Source organism: Crinia signifera, chromosome 2 (assembly GCF_055691185.1).
Source record: "Crinia signifera chromosome 2, ASM5569118v1, whole genome shotgun sequence".
In the NCBI taxonomy this organism is placed as follows: domain Eukaryota; kingdom Metazoa; phylum Chordata; class Amphibia; order Anura; family Myobatrachidae; genus Crinia; species Crinia signifera.
In genome coordinates this window covers 391,259,518-391,278,853 of record NC_139218.1, presented here as the reverse complement: position 1 = coordinate 391,278,853, position 19,336 = coordinate 391,259,518, and the positions used below count along the sequence as shown (strand labels likewise).

At 45.8% G+C, this 19,336-nt stretch overlaps 1 protein-coding gene across 2 annotated transcripts in view; it reads left to right on the top strand.

Annotated features, from left to right (window-relative positions):
- The window catches only part of ARHGEF17 (Rho guanine nucleotide exchange factor 17), a 184,261-nt gene that overhangs the window by 92,927 nt on the left and 71,998 nt on the right, over nt 1-19,336 (top strand). For both annotated transcript variants that reach the window (XM_083170381.1, XM_083170379.1), the window contains exon 3: nt 7,693-7,770. In XM_083170381.1, coding sequence (XP_083026507.1) covers nt 7,693-7,770 — 78 coding nt within the window. The remainder of the gene's footprint in view (nt 1-7,692; nt 7,771-19,336) is intronic.

Genomic DNA, 19,336 nt, shown 5'->3' with positions numbered 1-19,336 from the left:
AGGACACACCCAGACATCCTCCATCTCCGCAGTGTTATTATATGGTATTTATATCTCTATACGCGTTTCAGCATTTGTACGCGTTTCACCGTGACGGAGCCCTTAAGCTCTTACATCGGGTTCAGAGATGTCATTATTTTCTGATTGGTTCCACCTCTTCTGGAAACCTATATCCAATCTGACTCCTGAGCAAGAGCAGCATGTGCTGGAGCTCGCACATCTATGGCGTCTCAGGAGAAGGCCTCAATGTCCCAACCGTCCTCAGGGCGCCTGCCGAATGCAAGTGCAGAGCAATGCTCTGCAGAACCTGATCCGCTCTGCGGCAAATCCTCTCTGTCCTTTAACATTATGGATCAGCCACCAATGATAACGCAGTTTGTGGCAGAAGTGCACCAGCCAATCAGCTGTGTTTGAAAAATAACAGGAGTTGATTGGCTGGTGCGTTATCACATTCCACTTTATCACTTCCCCAGGCTTAGTACATCTGCCCCCATGTGTTTTATTTCTGTACTGTTTTTGGGGTATCCAGATGGCTGATAGACAAAAAGGGTGACACAATGAAAATGTTGACATGGCGATGATCAACATGCGGAAAGGTCAAGGCTATGTGTCAACCTTTTTTTCTGGTGTCAACCATGTGAATGTTGAACTTTTGGGGTCAACCTGGTATACCACACACTGTGGGGTTATTCTGATTCAATCTGTCCCCCCGCACGTTCGTACAGGGGACCGATTGTTTGCGAGTTTGCATTACATTTTATGCGCATGTGCAGCCGCTGTGTTTTGCGAGTGCACACAGCGCTCGCACACAGAAGTCCGGGTGGGTCGTGGGGAGGCGGGCCAGGAATCTACCTATAGGAACGCCCAGCCTTTCGTGGGCGTTCCCATGGTAATTCCCCGATAACGCGTGTGCGTGGTGTGGACAGCTGACGTCCGCTGCCCGCTGTGCCCTTTCACCATAGAGGTGTCTCAGATCTGCGAGCGCTGAAGAAATCATTTGATAATTGTTGACCATCGAATAATTTCCCCTACACCCAAGGCTGCGAATGGATAATTATGCAAATCATCCATTCGTATGCCTGCGGGGGTTCGGGGGGGGGGGGCGTCCATGTGGTCGGCGTCTGGGGAACTCGCAAGGCTGCAAAATCCGAGTCAACTAGAATAAAGACCCGAATTTGAACCCGTTACATAGACACAGAGCAGATAAAAACCATTCCGCCTTATAGTCCAGTTGGAGGTAGAGTTACAGAAGTGGTCTCCAATTGGTCTGCTTATTACTGCTATATAGGAGGATATTCAATTAGTCTGAATATTTTTTTCCCAGTGAATTCAGTTATCCTCCATTATTTTACTGCTAAAAGTTTTTTATTTATCGGGCAAAAATACCTAGGATCCTGGATGACTTCCCAAACAGGGTTTTTTTGTTTGTTTTTTTGCCGCAATTGTAAAAATTGGGCCAGGTGAAGAAAAATCCCAGATGAGTGCTTGCCCTGGGTGACTCGATTAGCAGCGGGAAATTAGAAGGTCTTATTGAATATCTCCCATAGGCCTTTTTGGGGTTTAGGCCTCCCCCATCTACACACATTTGTTAAACTGTGGTACTAATTAGACCACACACGTCACGTGGCATCCACGCCCGACGGTTGGTAACAATTGAACAGCTCCGGGTGGGTGCCCATTACTTTTGGGCAGCCACAAAACAATTGAATTACCCCAACTATGTCACACAGTACCCACAAATTCTGACATTTCCATTTCATATTCTGCTACATTACAGTATAGTGCCTCCCGTTTATATTGTGCCACATTACAGTTTCCCCCGTTTCAAATGATACCACATTACCATGCCACAAACACAATATAGTTCCCTCCAGTTCTGATTATGACACTTTACAGTGCCCGCTTCGCATTATAACATCCACGGCACACACACTTGGAATGCCACCCCATTTAGGGTGGATGAGAAATTGTACAGTAGATACAGTAAATAACTTGGGTTTGGGGGCTCTTAAGCCGCAATGGCACCCCCGAAACCTATTATATCTATGCCATGTCACCAGTGCCCGTCAGTTATTCGGTAGTGTGTATGCTATTGGAAACTTGTAGTGTGCACCCAGTGTAACCATGTGCCACCTTTACCATGGAAAGGGTTCAGTCACTGTGCACGTATAAGGCACAAATTGCCCCTTAAGTGTCACTATATGACGGTACCCTGACGTACTATCAGACGTATATAACCAGCTCCAGGCTGGTGGACTCTGTGGCTTTTTCTCCGCTTTAGGTTCATTCTTTATATAATGATAAAAAAATTAATCTCCGATTCCCAAATGAGTCTACATTTCCGCAGCAGATAATGGATGTACCGGAGTGGGCAATTTTCTCGGGTCTGAGATGTGTCAGTAATTTAGATATTTCCAGTGTTACAAAATCAGTGTTTCCTAGGAGATGTTTAATGTCTTAGCAGGTTTGTCGTTGTGCAGTGAAAAAAGATGATGACTCTCTTATAGTATCATGGAGATTCCTATTCCCTGTGCAGTCTCTCTTATGCTGCCCAGATAGTCCTCTTTCTTAGCTGTCCTTCTGCATATAATTATCTCCTTTTCAAAACCTCCCTGGAGGGAGAACAAAAATGTCTCCCAGTCTGCTGTACAATCAGTATGTCATACAAGACATGCTGAAAACGTACTCTCTTCCTGTAATGGCAGGGAGGGGGGGGGGGATTGTTAAGGTTAAGGTGTGACAGAGCTCAGAGGGGTGTTCCAAAGCCTCTCTGTCCATTATGGGGCATATGGCTGGCTACCATGATAGTCACATGACTATGTGGAAATGATACAGAAATATAAATCATTAACAGCAGCTGGAAGAAATTATATATATATATATATATATATATATATATATATATAAGTGCTGTGCAGAGCACATGTAATTTGTAATAGTCTACATTCCCAATCAGGGGAAATAAATCCCACATGCTGTAAAATACAGATGTGTCCATTTATCTGTAGCCTATTTTTGCGTTAAACAGCCCATGCGGTAGTACCAGGTGTTTTTTTTGCAACTTTTTACATTAAATTGCATCTTATTTGTAAAACGCAGGTTATACCATGCAAAAGCAGCTAATGCCAATTAAAATGGTATTTAGCATGTCTGCATTCAGTGTGCGACTGTGGCTGTACCTGCAAACAGACGCAGTCACACAGTAATTTTCCATTGCTTTTTCAAATACAGCGTCAGTCACACACAAAGAATATAGGCATGCTGCATATCAATTTAATCAGCAGAATCTGCTTGTGTGGTATATGCTCCGTTTTCCAATTAAAATGGTATGCGGCTTGTCTGCATTCAGTGTGTGACTGTGGCTGTATATGCATACAGCCGCAGTCACACAGTAACGTTTCCATTACTTCACACAAAGAATATAGGCATGCTGCATATCAATTTAATCAACAGAAGCTGCTTGTGCGTGGTATATGCTCAGTTTTGCAAACAGATGCTGTTTATCGGAAATGTCCAAAAAAAGACACCCAGTGCTGATCTCACACGTTATGTATAATGCGACTTGTATTGCATGGAGGATAGATGTATGTGGACAAATCTGTCTACAACGCTGCTTACCTACATCCTAATGATATATACAGGTTGAGTATCCCGTATCCAAAATGCTCGGGACCAGGATAATTTTGGATAACGGATTATTCCGTATTTCGGAATATTTTAATATTTCAATTATGTATTTTGAAGTATCTTGCATGTATGCTGTATAAACACATAAATACACACAAATATATTTTATTACCACATAAAATACACACAAATATATTTTATTTGTTAAAAAAACAAGGTTTCAAATCATGAAACAAAATTTGTGTACTATCTCAGATATTGAATTTGAATGCCAAGCAATCATTTCTTGTACATATATAGTGCCAGTTACATATCATGTCCCCAGTAGTGCTGTTACAAATGTCCCCAGTGAGTTTTTAGCAAAAAAAATATTTTTTATTCACTTTCTGGAATGTATGGTTTTTGGAATAATTCGGATAACGGATACTCGGATACGGGATACTCAACCTGTATATATACACTCTGTCATCAGTCGTTCTCCCAAATACGCAGCTGCTAATTGAGTACGCCCTGTCCTTGTACCCACTGTCGTTGTTCATGTTCGCTCTCCTGTTTGCCGGTAATCTGTACGTAAGATTTCTAGAAATGAAGATCTTCGGAACAATCTTCATTAGCAGAAACAAATTACCCGTAAACCGTATCCAGGACGAAGTTTATTAAGGCGCCAAGCCCGGCTTAGCTGACGCAGTGTATGCAGCCGGATAATGGCGCTGTGATTGTGGTGTTATAACGCATCTCGATAAGAAGATTATAATACACCTTTGAGCCATGTTATAATCTCCAGCACAATCACTATTATTGCCGGGAACCTCTAGTGCTGCTGCTGCGTATACAATAAAGGGGGGGGGGGATCTCGGTGGCCACAGAATAAGATTAGCTTCTGTTGATGGATAATGTCAGATGAATGCTCCGCGTACACTTCCTGCTCTGCTCTTTATCATGTCACTTGGGTGCGGCGGAAGGACGGCCGACCCTGGCATTAATATGAATGGTCAGAATTCTTATTATGTCTCTGTGATCGGAATCTGATTCAGGGCCGCACTGCGATGGGTGAGATCATTGTCTGCTAGGAAGACCAGCTCTAAGGGGCCTATTTGTTATGCCTTACATGGCGCAGCGGCGGCCACTTCCGCAGAATGAAGGCAGATCGCAGTGGCAGCGCTATTTCTCAATAGGCTAAACCAGGAGATATCAAGGACGAGATGGATGAATGGGGACATACGGGGTAATTCAGACCTGATTGCACGGCTGCAAATTTGCACGACGGATGATTATCGATACATTTTGCATGCGTACGGCCGTCCTACATTTTGTATGACGCATGCGCGAGGCCGTCCTGCGATGCCAACTTCCTGTCAATCGTAAGGTGATTGACAGGAAGTTGGCATCTGGCCGTTTAGTGGGAGTGCTAAGAAAAACGTAGGCGTGCCAGGAAAACGCTAGGCGTGTCTGAGTGTGTTAGGGGAAGGTGTGCGACGTCCGCTCCAGTCCGAATATATCTGTTAGGGGCGAGTGTGTGATATCAGCTCCAGGACAGCAGCCATACGCGAGCACATTCATTTGCAAAGCGGGATTGCACGCCCTCTGATTACATTCCGGTTTGAATCAGCCTCAAACTTGCCAACTTACCATAAATCAGGATACATGTGACGACCTTCGGGATGAAGGGACAGTCCATTGTCCTAGGTCCACCCCATATGGTTGACACTGACCAGATCGACACAGTCAAAAGGTCCACATACTGAAATCTGCAAATTGACACAAAAGAGAACATTAAAAAACTCATGTTGAACGTTTCATGTGTCGACCAGTTTCATGTCCAGCGTTTGCCAGTGTTGACCCTTTGTCATTTTTGACCATTTTGCGTCGACCTATTGACCGTTGACGTAGACAATGTTGGCCCTTTATGCCATAACCAGGACAGTCACCTCCAGACTTTTGGGAGATCTGTTATTCCTCTCTGACGCGCGCTGAAAATGACCCCATGTCATCGGATTACACTTTGTAATATGAAGTCACAGTGTCGACTGCTGATACATTTACATGATGAGCAGAACGTCGGCACTGGCGACTGTGCCTCCCCCAGAACAGAATCAATGGAAGCGAATGAATAATCTGTTTGCGGCTGAATCCGGCCTGTGATCCCCCCCAGGGATGCGGCTAAGCGTTAGGCAGACACCGTCGGGGCTGCTCGGAAACAATTCTCCTGCTCTTATTGTTTCCTGATTTCCTTCCTGTACTTCTCAGTAATTCCTGAATGACCTGTACTAACATCGCAGCCTCCAGCGGGACGATGAATGAAGAACCCATCCAGCTGTTGTGAAACTACACATCCCAGCATGCCTTGCCACCGTTTAAGCATTCCCTAATAGCAAAACTGTGGCAAGGCATGATGGGACTTGTAGTTTCACAACAGCTGGAGGGCCATAGTTTGGACATGCCTGAGTTAGACGTTCAGCCGTCAGCACAAATTCACTGGATGTTACAGTTGGTGGAATTCCATAAGTAACAATTGAATGGAAAGGGAATATTACCGGCAATACTTGTGTATTGTCTCCTCATTATACTACTGGTGATGTTGGCAGTTACTCGTTAGTAATTAGCCTATGTCCTATATGTGTAGCGTAGGCAATAATGCTCGGTTACTGTAAATAATTAGGGTATTAAACTCTATGATAATCATTTTATTGTGTAGCTGGCTGTGACGTAATGCTACAATGGGGGTTATTCTGGTTCACCCGCAAAGGAAAATTCACGCTGAGCGACCATATTACCAACGATTGGAGTGTGCGCCGGTGATAAATTGCCGGGTGTGCGCTCCCGTTTTTAGCCCCCTTATGATCGCTGGTCGCAGGAGCTTGATTCCCTCTGTGGCTCCCCTGGCAGAGGTTCCCTTTCATCAGCGACCATCTCTGGGAGATGCTGAGCAATATATCGCTACCCCGTGTGTACACAGCTTCATGGACAAAACCATGTGCACTGCAGGTGGGGCAGATGTAACAGGTGCAGAGAGAGTGAGATATAGGTGTGGTTTATATTTCAAACGGATATCTAAATTGCAGTGTAAAAATAAAGCAGCCAGTATTTACCCTGCACAGAAACAATATAACTCACCCAAATGTAACTCTTTATGCACATGTTACATCTGCCCCACCTGCAGTGCAGCATGTTTTTTTCCATTAGAGAGTGAATTTGCCTTTGTGAGTGAACCAGAATAACCCATTGGCACTATGTTCTGGGACCCAGGAAGGTTGTCTTAAATTTTAGAATCAACAACCCCCCCCCTCCCCCATTTAAGTCTCATGGCTAATTGTGTGAGATGTACTGTTTCAGCTGATGTTATTGTTCTATGTAATACACAGATAGTATGATTATACCTATATTCTTCTCCGAGGGCGACTTGAGGGAGTCATTTGTTTTGTCATTACTTACAATCATTGAATTCTGATGTCATCAGCACGTTAGGGAATCCTGTATATCATGGGTCTTCAAACTGTGGCCCTCCAGATGTTGTGAAACTACAAATCCCAGCAAGCCTTGCCACAGTTTTAACACTCCCTTATAGCAAAACTGTGGCAAGGCATGCTGGGATTTGTAGTTTCACAACATCTGGAGGCCACAGTTTGAAGACCCATGCTGTATTGTTATAAGTAATAGTTTAGTCTGACTTATGGTGTAAATGAATCATCGGGGTATCGGGGCACACGGCCTGGTTTTGCACCCCCTCTGTTTGGGGAACTGTGGGCGAGATGTACTAAGCCCTGAAAAGTGATAAAATGGAGAGTGATAAGCCACCAACATATCAGCTCCTACCTGTCATTTTTCACTCACAGCCTTTGACATATCAGGCAGGAGCTGATTGGCTGGTGGTTTATCACTCTCCATTTTATCACTTTTCAAGCTTATTGCATCTGGTCGGATGTGGGAGAATCCTTACCGGGACCCGCCGCAGTCCTGGTGCTATGCCTGTGCATTATAATGTCAGTGAGTAACGTCTGTATTGGCGATAATGAAACCCTCTGCCTTCCCATCATGCATCTGCCATATAATGGCTTTCTCTTGCAGGATATGCGGAAACATGTCTTCCTGACTCTTCTGGACACCGAGCAATCCTACGTGGAGTCCCTGCGCACGCTGATGGAGGTACGGTACGCTCTGCCGATATGTATTGTGTGTGTGTGTGAAATGTTCTATATGGAAATGTTTCATGACCTCTCTAGCTCCCCCTGCAGGATTTTAATGTTATTATATTTGGGACTTATTTAACCCTCTGAGCGCCAAGTGAATTTGTCAAAATTGGTGAGAATATTGCCAAGCCAACATGTTTATTCATCATATGACCTGTAATGTTGCCTTATAGAGGAAATATAGTCTTTTTTACACAACATTTCTTATTTAAATTTATATAACCAATGTGGGCGACGCTGGCATTTTTAGCAGATATTTTGCGCATTTCTCACAGAGACCTTGGCACTCAAAGGGATGATATTGTTCCTGCCTGGGGTGGTTGTGTCTGGTACCTCTACCTATTCTGTTATCATTTTTATACTTTCCCTATATCTGTCCTTATCACCCATGACATCATCCCTGCCCACCTCACACTTATACTTGTATGTGCAGACCACAGTAAAAAAAATGGGTGGAGCAATCCTGTTGTCAAGCCCCTCCCACCTTAGTGCTCCCCAGTACACTGTGGTTGAGGTTGTCACAAGAGACCTCTGGGAGAAGATAAATATATTATACAGACTAGTTATTATAATGAATGTAATTGCTAGTGGTAACCCCTACTATGTATTAGGCAAAGCACACATGAAGCTTTTGTTTTCAACAGTAGGAGGGTCCTTCACCTTTAAATCATTATGCCCTATGGACAAGAGAAGTACAGTTATGGCACCTCTACTGAATCAGCATACTGCATACCCTATGTTGCATCTTGTGTTTGAAAAATGACAGTTGGGAGCTGCTTAGTACTCTATCTCTCTCTCCGAGCGTTGGTAGATCTCTCATAACTCTGCAGCCTCATTGGCTCTCTGTAAATCTCTCAGGTTTGATGTTTGCGCCGCTGATGTGTCCTGGGAAACTACGACTCGGTCAGTCTGTAATATGCGCTGGGGAAAGCAATCCGGGCTTTACAGATGGAGCCCCTCTCTGCGTTTTAGCGTGCAGCCGCTGGTATCTGGCGGCTGGCTCGCCGGCAAGCATCTCACACGCTCATGCGTCTCCGATGTGTGTGCGCCCCATTGGCGATCGCCTGTATAGGCACTATAATGAGGCGCTATAATGAGGCGCTTCCAGCGTGGGGTCATGGTTTGCGCTGTTACTATATACATTACATTATGCCACATTCTAACATGTAGGGGCAGATGTACTTGGAGAGAGATAAAAGTACCAGCCAGTTAGACCCTAACTGGCTTACAGACTGTAAGATGGCAGGTAGGAGTTGATTGGCTGGTACTTTATCTCTCTAAGGCATCTTTTATCTCTCCTATATACTCTATTGTGGTATGGGTCATAGGGTCAACAGGAATTAGGCCGACAGCCACTATTGGTCAGCATGAGTTTTTCACGTTTTTGTCACGTTGGTGTCTGTGTCGTCATGGACACCATATAAGTGCCCCCCCCCCCCCCCGCGTGGCTCGCTTCGCTGGCACTGTTATAATCTAACTCTGTGTCCACTTGGATAGAACTATATGGAAAAAAAAAACCCCACCTTTTTTTAAAAGAAAACCGAAAAAAACTCATGTCGACTTTTTCACGTCAATTTATAGATCGACACTGTGACATCTCTGCAGTGTGTGTTACTGTCTGTGACATCTCTGCAGTGTGTGTTATTGTCTGTGACATCTCTGCAGTGTGTGTTACTGTCTGTGACATCTCTGCAGTGTGTGTTATTGTCTGTGACATCTCTGCAGTATGTGTTACTGTCTGTGACATCTCTGCAGTGTGTGTTGCTGTCTGTGACATCTCTGCAGTGTGTGTTATTGTCTGTGACATCTCTGCAGTGTGTGTTGCTGTCTGTGACATCTCTGCAGTGTGCGTTACTGTCAGTGACATCTCTGCAGTGTTTGTTGCTGTCTGTGACATCTCTGCAGTGTGTGTTATTGTCTGTGACATCTCTGCAGTGTGCGTTACTGTCTGTGACATCTCTCCAGTGTGTGTTATTGTCTGTGACATCTCTGCAGTGTGTGTTACTGTCTGTGACATCTCTGCAGTGTGTGTTACTGTCTGTGACATCTCTGCAGTGTGTGTTGCTGTCTGTGACATCTCTGCAGTGTGTGTTATTGTCTGTGACATCTCTGCAGTATGTGTTACTGTCTGTCTGACATCTCTGCAGTGTGTGTTGCTGTCTGTGACATCTCTGCAGTGTGTGTTGCTGTCTGTGACATCTCTGCAGTGTGCGTTGCTGTCTGTGACATCTCTGCAGTGTGTGTTATTGTCTGTGACATCTCTGCAGTGTGTGTTACTGTCTGTGACATCTCTGCAGTGTGTGTTACTGTCTGTGACATCTCTGTAGTGTGTGTTATTGTCTGTGACATCTCTGCAGTGTGTGTTACTGTCTGTGACATCTCTGCAGTGTGTGTTGCTGTCTGTGACATCTCTGCAGTGTGTGTTATTGTCTGTGACATCTCTGCAGTGTGTGTTGCTGTCTGTGACATCTCTGCAGTGTGTGTTATTGTCTGTGACATCTCTGCAGTGTGCGTTACTGTCTGTGACATCTCTGCAGTGTGTGTTGCTGTCTGTGACATCTCTGCAGTGTGTGTTGCTGTCTGTGACATCTCTGCAGTGTGTGTTATTGTCTGTGACATCTCTGCAGTGTGCGTTACTGTCTGTGACATCTCTGCAGTGTGTGTTATTGTCTGTGACATCTCTGCAGTGTGCGTTACTGTCTGTGACATCTCTGCAGTGTGTGTTGCTGTCTGTGACATCTCTGCAGTGTGTGTTATTGTCTGTGACATCTCTGCAGTATGTGTTACTGTCTGTGACATCTCTGCAGTGTGTGTTACTGTCTGTGACATCTCTGCAGTGTGTGTTACTGTCTGTGACATCTCTGCAGTGTGTGTTACTGTCTGTGACATCTCTGCAGTGTGTGTTACTGTCTGTGACATCTCTGCAGTGTGTGTTGCTGTCTGTGACATCTCTGCAGTGTGTGTTATTGTCTGTGACATCTCTGCAGTGTGTGTTACTGTCTGTGACATCTCTGCAGTGTGTGTTACTGTCTGTGACATCTCTGCAGTGTGCGTTACTATCTGTGACATCTCTGCAGTGTGTGTTACTGTCTGTGACATCTCTGCAGTGTGTGTTGCTGTCTGTGACATCTCTGCAGTGTGTGTTATTGTCTGTGACATCTCTGCAGTGTGTGTTATTGTCTGTGACATCTCTGCAGTATGTGTTACTGTCTGTGACATCTCTGCAGTGTGTGTTACTGTCTGTGACATCTCTGCAGTGTGTGTTGCTGTCTGTGACATCTCTGCAGTGTGTGTTGCTGTCTGTGACATCTCTGCAGTATGTGTTGCGGTCTGTGACATCTCTGCAGTGTGTGTTACTGTCTGTGACATCTCTGCAGTGTGCGTTACTATCTGTGACATCTCTGCAGTGTGTGTTACTGTCTGTGACATCTCTGCAGTGTGTGTGTTACTGTCTGTGACATCTCTGCAGTGTGCGTTACTATCTGTGACATCTCTGCAGTGTGTGTTACTGTCTGTGACATCTCTGCAGTGTGTGTTGCTGTCTGTGACATCTCTGCAGTGTGCGTTATTGTCTGTGACATCTCTGCAGTGTGTGTTATTGTCTGTGACATCTCTGCAGTGTGCGTTACTGTCTGTGACATCTCTGCAGTGTGCGTTACTGTCTGTGACATCTCTGCAGTGTGCGTTACTGTCTGTGACATCTCTGCAGTGTGCGTTACTGTCTGTGACATCTCTGCAGTGTGTGTTATTGTCTGTGAAATCTCTGCAGTGTGTGTTATTGTCTGTGACATCTCTGCAGTGTGTGTTACTGTCTGTGACATCTCTGCAGTGTGTGTTACTGTCTGTGACATCTCTGCAGTGTGCGTTACTGTCTGTGACATCTCTGCAGTGTGCGTTACTGTCTGTGACATCTCTGCAGTGTGTGTTATTGTCTGTGAAATCTCTGCAGTGTGTGTTATTGTCTGTGACATCTCTGCAGTGTGTGTTACTGTCTGTGACATCTCTGCAGTGTGTGTTACTGTCTGTGACATCTCTGCAGTGTGCGTTACTATCTGTGACATCTCTGCAGTGTGTGTTACTGTCTGTGACATCTCTGCAGTGTGTGTTGCTGTCTGTGACATCTCTGCAGTGTGTGTTGCTGTCTGTGACATCTCTGCAGTGTGCGTTGCTGTCTGTGACATCTCTGCAGTGTGCGTTGCTGTCTGTGACATCTCTGCAGTGTGCGTTGCTGTCTGTGACATCTCTGCAGTGTGCGTTGCTGTCTGTGACATCTCTGCAGTGTGTGTTACTGTCTGTGACATCTCTGCAGTGTGTGTTACTGTCTGTGACATCTCTGCAGTGTGTGTTGCTGTCTGTGACATCTCTGCAGTGTGTGTTGCTGTCTGTGACATCTCTGCAGTATGTGTTGCGGTCTGTGACATCTCTGCAGTGTGTGTTACTGTCTGTGACATCTCTGCAGTGTGCGTTACTATCTGTGACATCTCTGCAGTGTGTGTTACTGTCTGTGACATCTCTGCAGTGTGTGTTGCTGTCTGTGACATCTCTGCAGTGTGCGTTATTGTCTGTGACATCTCTGCAGTGTGTGTTATTGTCTGTGACATCTCTGCAGTGTGCGTTACTGTCTGTGACATCTCTGCAGTGTGCGTTACTGTCTGTGACATCTCTGCAGTGTGCGTTACTGTCTGTGACATCTCTGCAGTGTGCGTTACTGTCTGTGACATCTCTGCAGTGTGTGTTATTGTCTGTGAAATCTCTGCAGTGTGTGTTATTGTCTGTGACATCTCTGCAGTGTGTGTTACTGTCTGTGACATCTCTGCAGTGTGTGTTACTGTCTGTGACATCTCTGCAGTGTGCGTTACTGTCTGTGACATCTCTGCAGTGTGCGTTACTGTCTGTGACATCTCTGCAGTGTGTGTTATTGTCTGTGAAATCTCTGCAGTGTGTGTTATTGTCTGTGACATCTCTGCAGTGTGTGTTACTGTCTGTGACATCTCTGCAGTGTGTGTTACTGTCTGTGACATCTCTGCAGTGTGCGTTACTATCTGTGACATCTCTGCAGTGTGTGTTACTGTCTGTGACATCTCTGCAGTGTGTGTTGCTGTCTGTGACATCTCTGCAGTGTGTGTTGCTGTCTGTGACATCTCTGCAGTGTGCGTTGCTGTCTGTGACATCTCTGCAGTGTGCGTTGCTGTCTGTGACATCTCTGCAGTGTGCGTTGCTGTCTGTGACATCTCTGCAGTGTGCGTTGCTGTCTGTGACATCTCTGCAGTGTGCGTTGCTGTCTGTGACATTTCTGCCAGTCTGTCGTGTAGGGATTCAGTCCTGGTTTCTCAGTGTACGCTGATACCAGCTATGACCAGACGCTGCCCGTTCCCCTGGATCGTACAGTATCCTGTGGTCACCATGTTCCCTGTACATGGGACGGATCAGTCTCTGCTCAGGACACACTGAGGGTGACATTTACTAATGCTGGCCACACATCAGACCAACTTTCCTCCAACCAACCAACTAGTTGGTTGGATGGAATAAAAACCTGGAACTGGATAGGAGCAAATGTCATTTGTAATTAAGTCATTTGTTTCTCAAATCTGAAAATGGACAACAATTGTCACTCAGACAATGTACTGTAGTTAGACCTATTTTATTTAAACTATTTCACTGAATGTTTTTGTCCATTCCTCCTGAGTTTGTGAGCAAATTGCTTATTGGCATTTGCCCTAATACAGTACCAGATGTTCGGTCCAACCAACCAACTAGTTGGATGGTTGGAGGAAAGTTGGTCTGATGTGTGGCCAGCATAAGATGTGAAATACACTTCACAGGTCATGTTGCTATGGGCAACCAATCAGAAGCTACTTCTTATTTATTTACCACCCTCTAGAACAGTGATTTTCAACCTTTTTACCTTGCGGCACACTAAATAAGATTTTTAAATTGCCAAGGCACACCATGAGATCCCCACGGGGCAAAACCCATTGACCCCCACAAAAAAAAAAAAAAAACCTATTGGCCCCCATTAAAAAAAAACAAAAAACAATCACACTGGTCCCCACAGGTAGCAAAAATAAAATACATTGACCCTTTACATGAAAGAAGGAACCGGTAAATAACAGTTGAACTGGTGGTGGCTGTAAACTGGTTTGGGCATCTCTAGATCTGGCGGCACACCTGAGAACAGCTCAAGGCACACTAGTGTGCCACGGCACAGTGGTTGAATAACACTGCTCTAGAAGATAGTACACAGGATGTGATTGGTTGCCCATAGCAACATGACCCGTGAAGTGTATTTCACCCTGAGTGTCTGACTATTGTGCTATAATGAACCACAAAGTGTGTTACATTCAGGAGCGTAATACACACGACGTAATCTCGTAGCCGCCATTTACACGGCAGGAACGGTGAGGTGCTGTAATACCTTGCATCATGAAATGAAGAGGAAAGTGCTTTTTATATGCATTAATTAACCCTTGCATGCCCAAATTCGGCTCAAAAGTGACCCCAAACATAGATTTTTATATGAATATTGAGGAAGAATCATTGGTGAAAACATTGCTCTGTAACAATACGTGCAGCATCTGGCCCCTGTCACCTTGTAGGGGCCGTCTCTGCAGACAAAGCAATCTCCAGGGGGAAATGACGGTCACTCCCTGCTACCTCTGGAAATACTGGTGACATCGCGCTGCCACTGGAAATGCTGGTCACATCCCGCTGCCACTGGAAATACTGGTCACATTGCGCTGCCACTGGAAATACTGGTCACTCCCCTCTGCCACTGGAAATACTGGTCACATTGCGCTACCTCTGGAAATGTTGGTCACATTGCGCTGCCACTGGAAATGTTGGTCACATTGCGCTGCCACTGGAAATACTGCTCACATTGCGCTGCCACTGGAAATACTGGTCACATTGCGCTGCCACTGGAAATACTGGTCACATTGCGCTGCCACTGGAAATACTGGTGACATCGCGCTGCCACTGGAAATACTGGTCACATTGCGCTGTCACTGGAAATACTGGTCACTCCCCTCTGCCACTGGAAATACTGGTCACATTGCGCTACCTCTGGAAATGTTGGTCACATTGCGCTGCCACTGGAAATACTGGTCACATTGCGCTGCCACTGGAAATACTGGTCACATTGCGCTGCCACTGGAAATACTGGTCACATTGCGCTGTCACTGGAATACTGGTCACTCCCCTCTGCCCCTGGAAATACTGGTCACATTGCGCTACCTCTGGAAATGTTGGTCACATTGCGCTACCTCTGGAAATGTTGGTCACATTGCGCTGCCACTGGAAATACTGGTGACATTGCGCTACCTCTGGAAATGTTGGTCACATTGCGCTGCCACTGGAAATACTGGTGACATTGCGCTGCCACTGGAAATACTGGTGACATCGCGCTGCCACTGGAAATACTGGTCACATTGCGCTGTCACTGGAAATACTGGTCACTCCCCTCTGCCACTGGAAATACTGGTCACATTGCGCTACCTCTGGAAATGTTGGTCACATTGCGCTGGCACTGGAAATACTGGTCACATTGCGCTGCCACTGGAAATACTGGTCACATTGCACTGCCACTGGAAATACTGGTCACATTGCGCTGCCACTGGAAATACTGGTCACATTGCGCTGCCACAGGAAATACTGGTCACATTGCGCTGCCACTGGAAATAATGGTCACATTGCGCTGCCACTGGAAATACTGATTACTCCCCGCTGCCACTGGAAATACTGGTCACATCCCGCTGCCACTGGAAATACTGGTCACATCCCGCTGCCACTGGAAATACTGATCACATCGCGCTGCCACTGGAAATACTGGTCACATCGCGCTGCCACTGGAAATACTGGTCACATCGCGCTGCCACTGGAAATACTGGTCACATCGCGCTGCCACTGGAAATACTGATTACTCCCCGCTGCCACTGGAAATACTGATCACATCGCGCTGTCACTGTAAATACTGATTACTCCCCGCTGCCACTGGAAATACTGGTCACATTGCGCTGACACTGGAAATACTGGTCACATTGCACTGCCACTGGAAATAATGATCACATCCCGCTGTCACTGGAAATGCTGGTCACATCCAGCTGCCACTGGAAATGCTGGTCACATCCAGCTGCCACTGGAAATGCTGGTCACGTCCCGCTGCCACTGGAAATGCTGGTCACGTCCCGCTGCCACTGGAAATGCTGGTCACGTCCCGCTGCCACTAGAAATGCTGGTAACGTCCCGCTGCCACTGGAAATGCTGGTCACATCCCGCTGCCACTGGAAATGTTGGTCGCTTCCAATTCCGTGTACAAATAAACATGCTCCATTAGTCCATAGTACATGCTGTGGGAATAGCAATGTGTGCATACTGTACCTAATGCTCTGATGGCTGAATGGGGCACACAAAACTGCCCTGTGATTCTGCCATAGTGGAAACAAAATTCCCTAAGATATAAGACCTCTCCCATCCCCATAACACCATAAATATTACACTAACCCTGCTGGGACTTGTAGTTCCACAGCTGGTGGGTATCACAAGCCACACCAGTATGCAGCATTAGCATTCCCTCCATCCCTGACACTGATATCTCCAGGGTGGTCTTGTACTGACGGCCTTACATCAGCGCTGAGGTGTCAGCCTAATCCTGGGAACCAGACGGTGATAATGCGGGTGTGGGAGGTACAGCCATAGCAGCTACCAGTAAGTGTCTGCTTCTGTTCCAGGAGAGAGAAATCCTCATTAACGCTGTAAAATACAACGTTCTACTTTTCTCGGTATTACGGTGTCGGCGTGCCAGGGCGTATGGCGGCCTACAACTGCAATCCTGTATGTAAGAAAGCATGGTGCCAGCCTCTCGGTATTACGGTGTCGGCGTGCCAGGGCGTATGGCGGCCTACAACTGCTATCCTGTATGTAAGAAAGCATGGTGCCAGCCTCTCGGTATTACGGTGTCGGCGTGCCAGGGCGTATGGCGGCCTACAACTGCTATCCTGTATGTAAGAAAGCATGGTGCCAGCCTCTCGGTATTACGGTGTCGGCGTGCCAGGGCGTATGGCGGCCTACAACTGCAATCCTGTATGTAAGAAAGCATGGTGCCAGCCTTTCGGTTCCTGCAGGCACTCTCTGTGACCATAGGGTTGTTCAGATGGACAGTTATCGGAGGATCTGCGATCGCTGCTGCTGTTTCTTGGTTCTGCTGAGTATCGGCCTGGCATCCCCTAACAACCAATCAGATTCTATGTATCATCTTCTAGAACATGCCTGGCCAACATATGACCCTCCAGCTGTTGTGAAACTACAAATCCCATCATGCCTTGCCACAGCTTTAGCATTCTCTAATAGCAAAACTGTGGCAAGTCATGCTGGGACTTGTAGTTTCACCCCAGCCACAGGTTCGCCGGGTGTGTTCTAGAAGGTGCTAACTAAATAAGAAGTGGAATCTGATTGGTTGCTATGGGCTGACAAAAATGTCGACATGCACTCGGTTGACACAAGCGAATAGTTTGACACATGAAGGACACCATACGTTTTTTTTTTTTTTACTTTTTCTTCTCACTGTCGACACCTGTTGACATGAACAACCGATCCGTGTAGCACTTTGCTCTTCATGGATGTTGAAAGTGTGGAAAAGTCTCAAAATATAAAAAAGTCCCGTCGACCATTGTAATGTCGTCCTTTTACTCGTGTTGATCGAATGCATGACGGCTCTTTTGTCCGTATCGACCTATTGGTGTTGACCTAGACACTAGACCTAACATCCGGATTCCGTAAATGAAGTGCTACAATGTAGTGGCCATGGCCGTTCCCCAATACAAGTTCCGTTATACTCTGTCTACAGACTATACTACTTTCACATCGCACCCGGGCTTATTGCTGGGCTGCTGACATCATCCGAGGGGCGGGGCGGAGGCAGCACTAAGGATAGCAGTGAACAGGACTTTGGTTGCTCAACCCAGGTTACCTGTTCACACTGCCCAGCAACCTGAGTCCGTCCCGGGTGAAACCCTTCTTTTAACCCGGGTCAGATCGCCGGATTGCCGGACCAAGGATTTTTCAAAAGGCCCTTTCACACCCCCAACAACCCAGGTTATTTGTGCGGTGTGAAAGAGGTATCAGCATACAAGTGTCATATATCCAGTTACTTAGCACAGTCTCCTGGTGTCACTTAGGGCCTTATTCTAGTTCACTCTTTCTGACAAAATCCTTTTTAGAAGGACAAAACCATGTGCACTGCAGGGGGGCAGATGTAAAATGTGCAGAGAGAATTAGATTTGGGTGAGTTATTTTGTTTCTGTGCAGGGTAAATACTGGCTGCTTTATTTTTACACTGCAATATAGATCTCACTTTGAAGTAAAACTCCACCCAAATCTAATTCTCTCTGCACAAGTTACATCTGCCCCACCTGCAGTGCACATGGTTTTGTTCTTCTAAGAAGGATTTTGTCAGAAAGAGTGAACCAGAATAAGGCCCTTAGTCACATTACGTAGTGACTAAGATGCATTTTCAGTCACTACGTGGGTCTCGCAGGACCTGGCGTCTCTCGCACTGTGTGGTGTATTGTGGCTAGGTGTATGAGGACCCATCTGTATGTGTACGTGTAACACACTGACGTACCCACCGATTCTGAAATGTGCACCTGGGAATATATGTACCACTACCCCCATAACCCCTTGTACCGCTTTGATAATATGGACGGTGGACTGCGGCGTTCAGTTGGATTCTCAGTGCAGCCGGGTTCCAGAAGAGAATCTGCCACCGGGATTATCTCAGGTCAAGTCAGACGTTCTCCTCCCCGCTCAGACCCAGACTGTTTAGTTCTCATGTACTTTGCCGAAACCTCTGCAGCTGCCATACAGCCCAAACCTCCTTTATACCAAATGCCAGGGTGGGATTCTTTACTGAAAACAGAGAATGAGGTCACAGTGTTGTTGGTAACTGTAACCTAAAGATTCCTGTAAGATAATGTGTGCTGGAGGGAGTCCCTAAAACTGATGATGTTTGGGACACCGTGCCAAAGCATTTGTTACAGGGTAGTTGGAATGAAGCAATACTTTACACAAGCATTGGCAAATTAATTATTGTTAAAAACCTAATTGGGTTAAAATTTTTATACTGCACCATAATTAGGATGGTCACTGCATGTAGGGCAAAAAGCTAAAACCGTAAAGCAAAGCATGTCTATTTCGTTGGCCGCAATATTACAGGCAGCGTTGAGATTGACCCACACAAAAAGACATTAGAACCTCAAATGTCGACAGATTCTTAATGTCGACATTCAGACTGTCTAGGTGGGAGTTATGTCAATAGGAAAAAATGTACACACATAAACTATAAAATAGTTAAAATTGCTTGTTCATAATGTCGACACCATTATGTCGACATAAAGTTTTGGGGGTATTTTGTTTATTTATCCTAAGCCTACACCCTTATACCCTAAACTTTACTATTACTCTTGCTGTTGCCCTGAACATAACAACTTTAAAAAAGCCACGTTGATACTATGGTGTCGACATTCTTA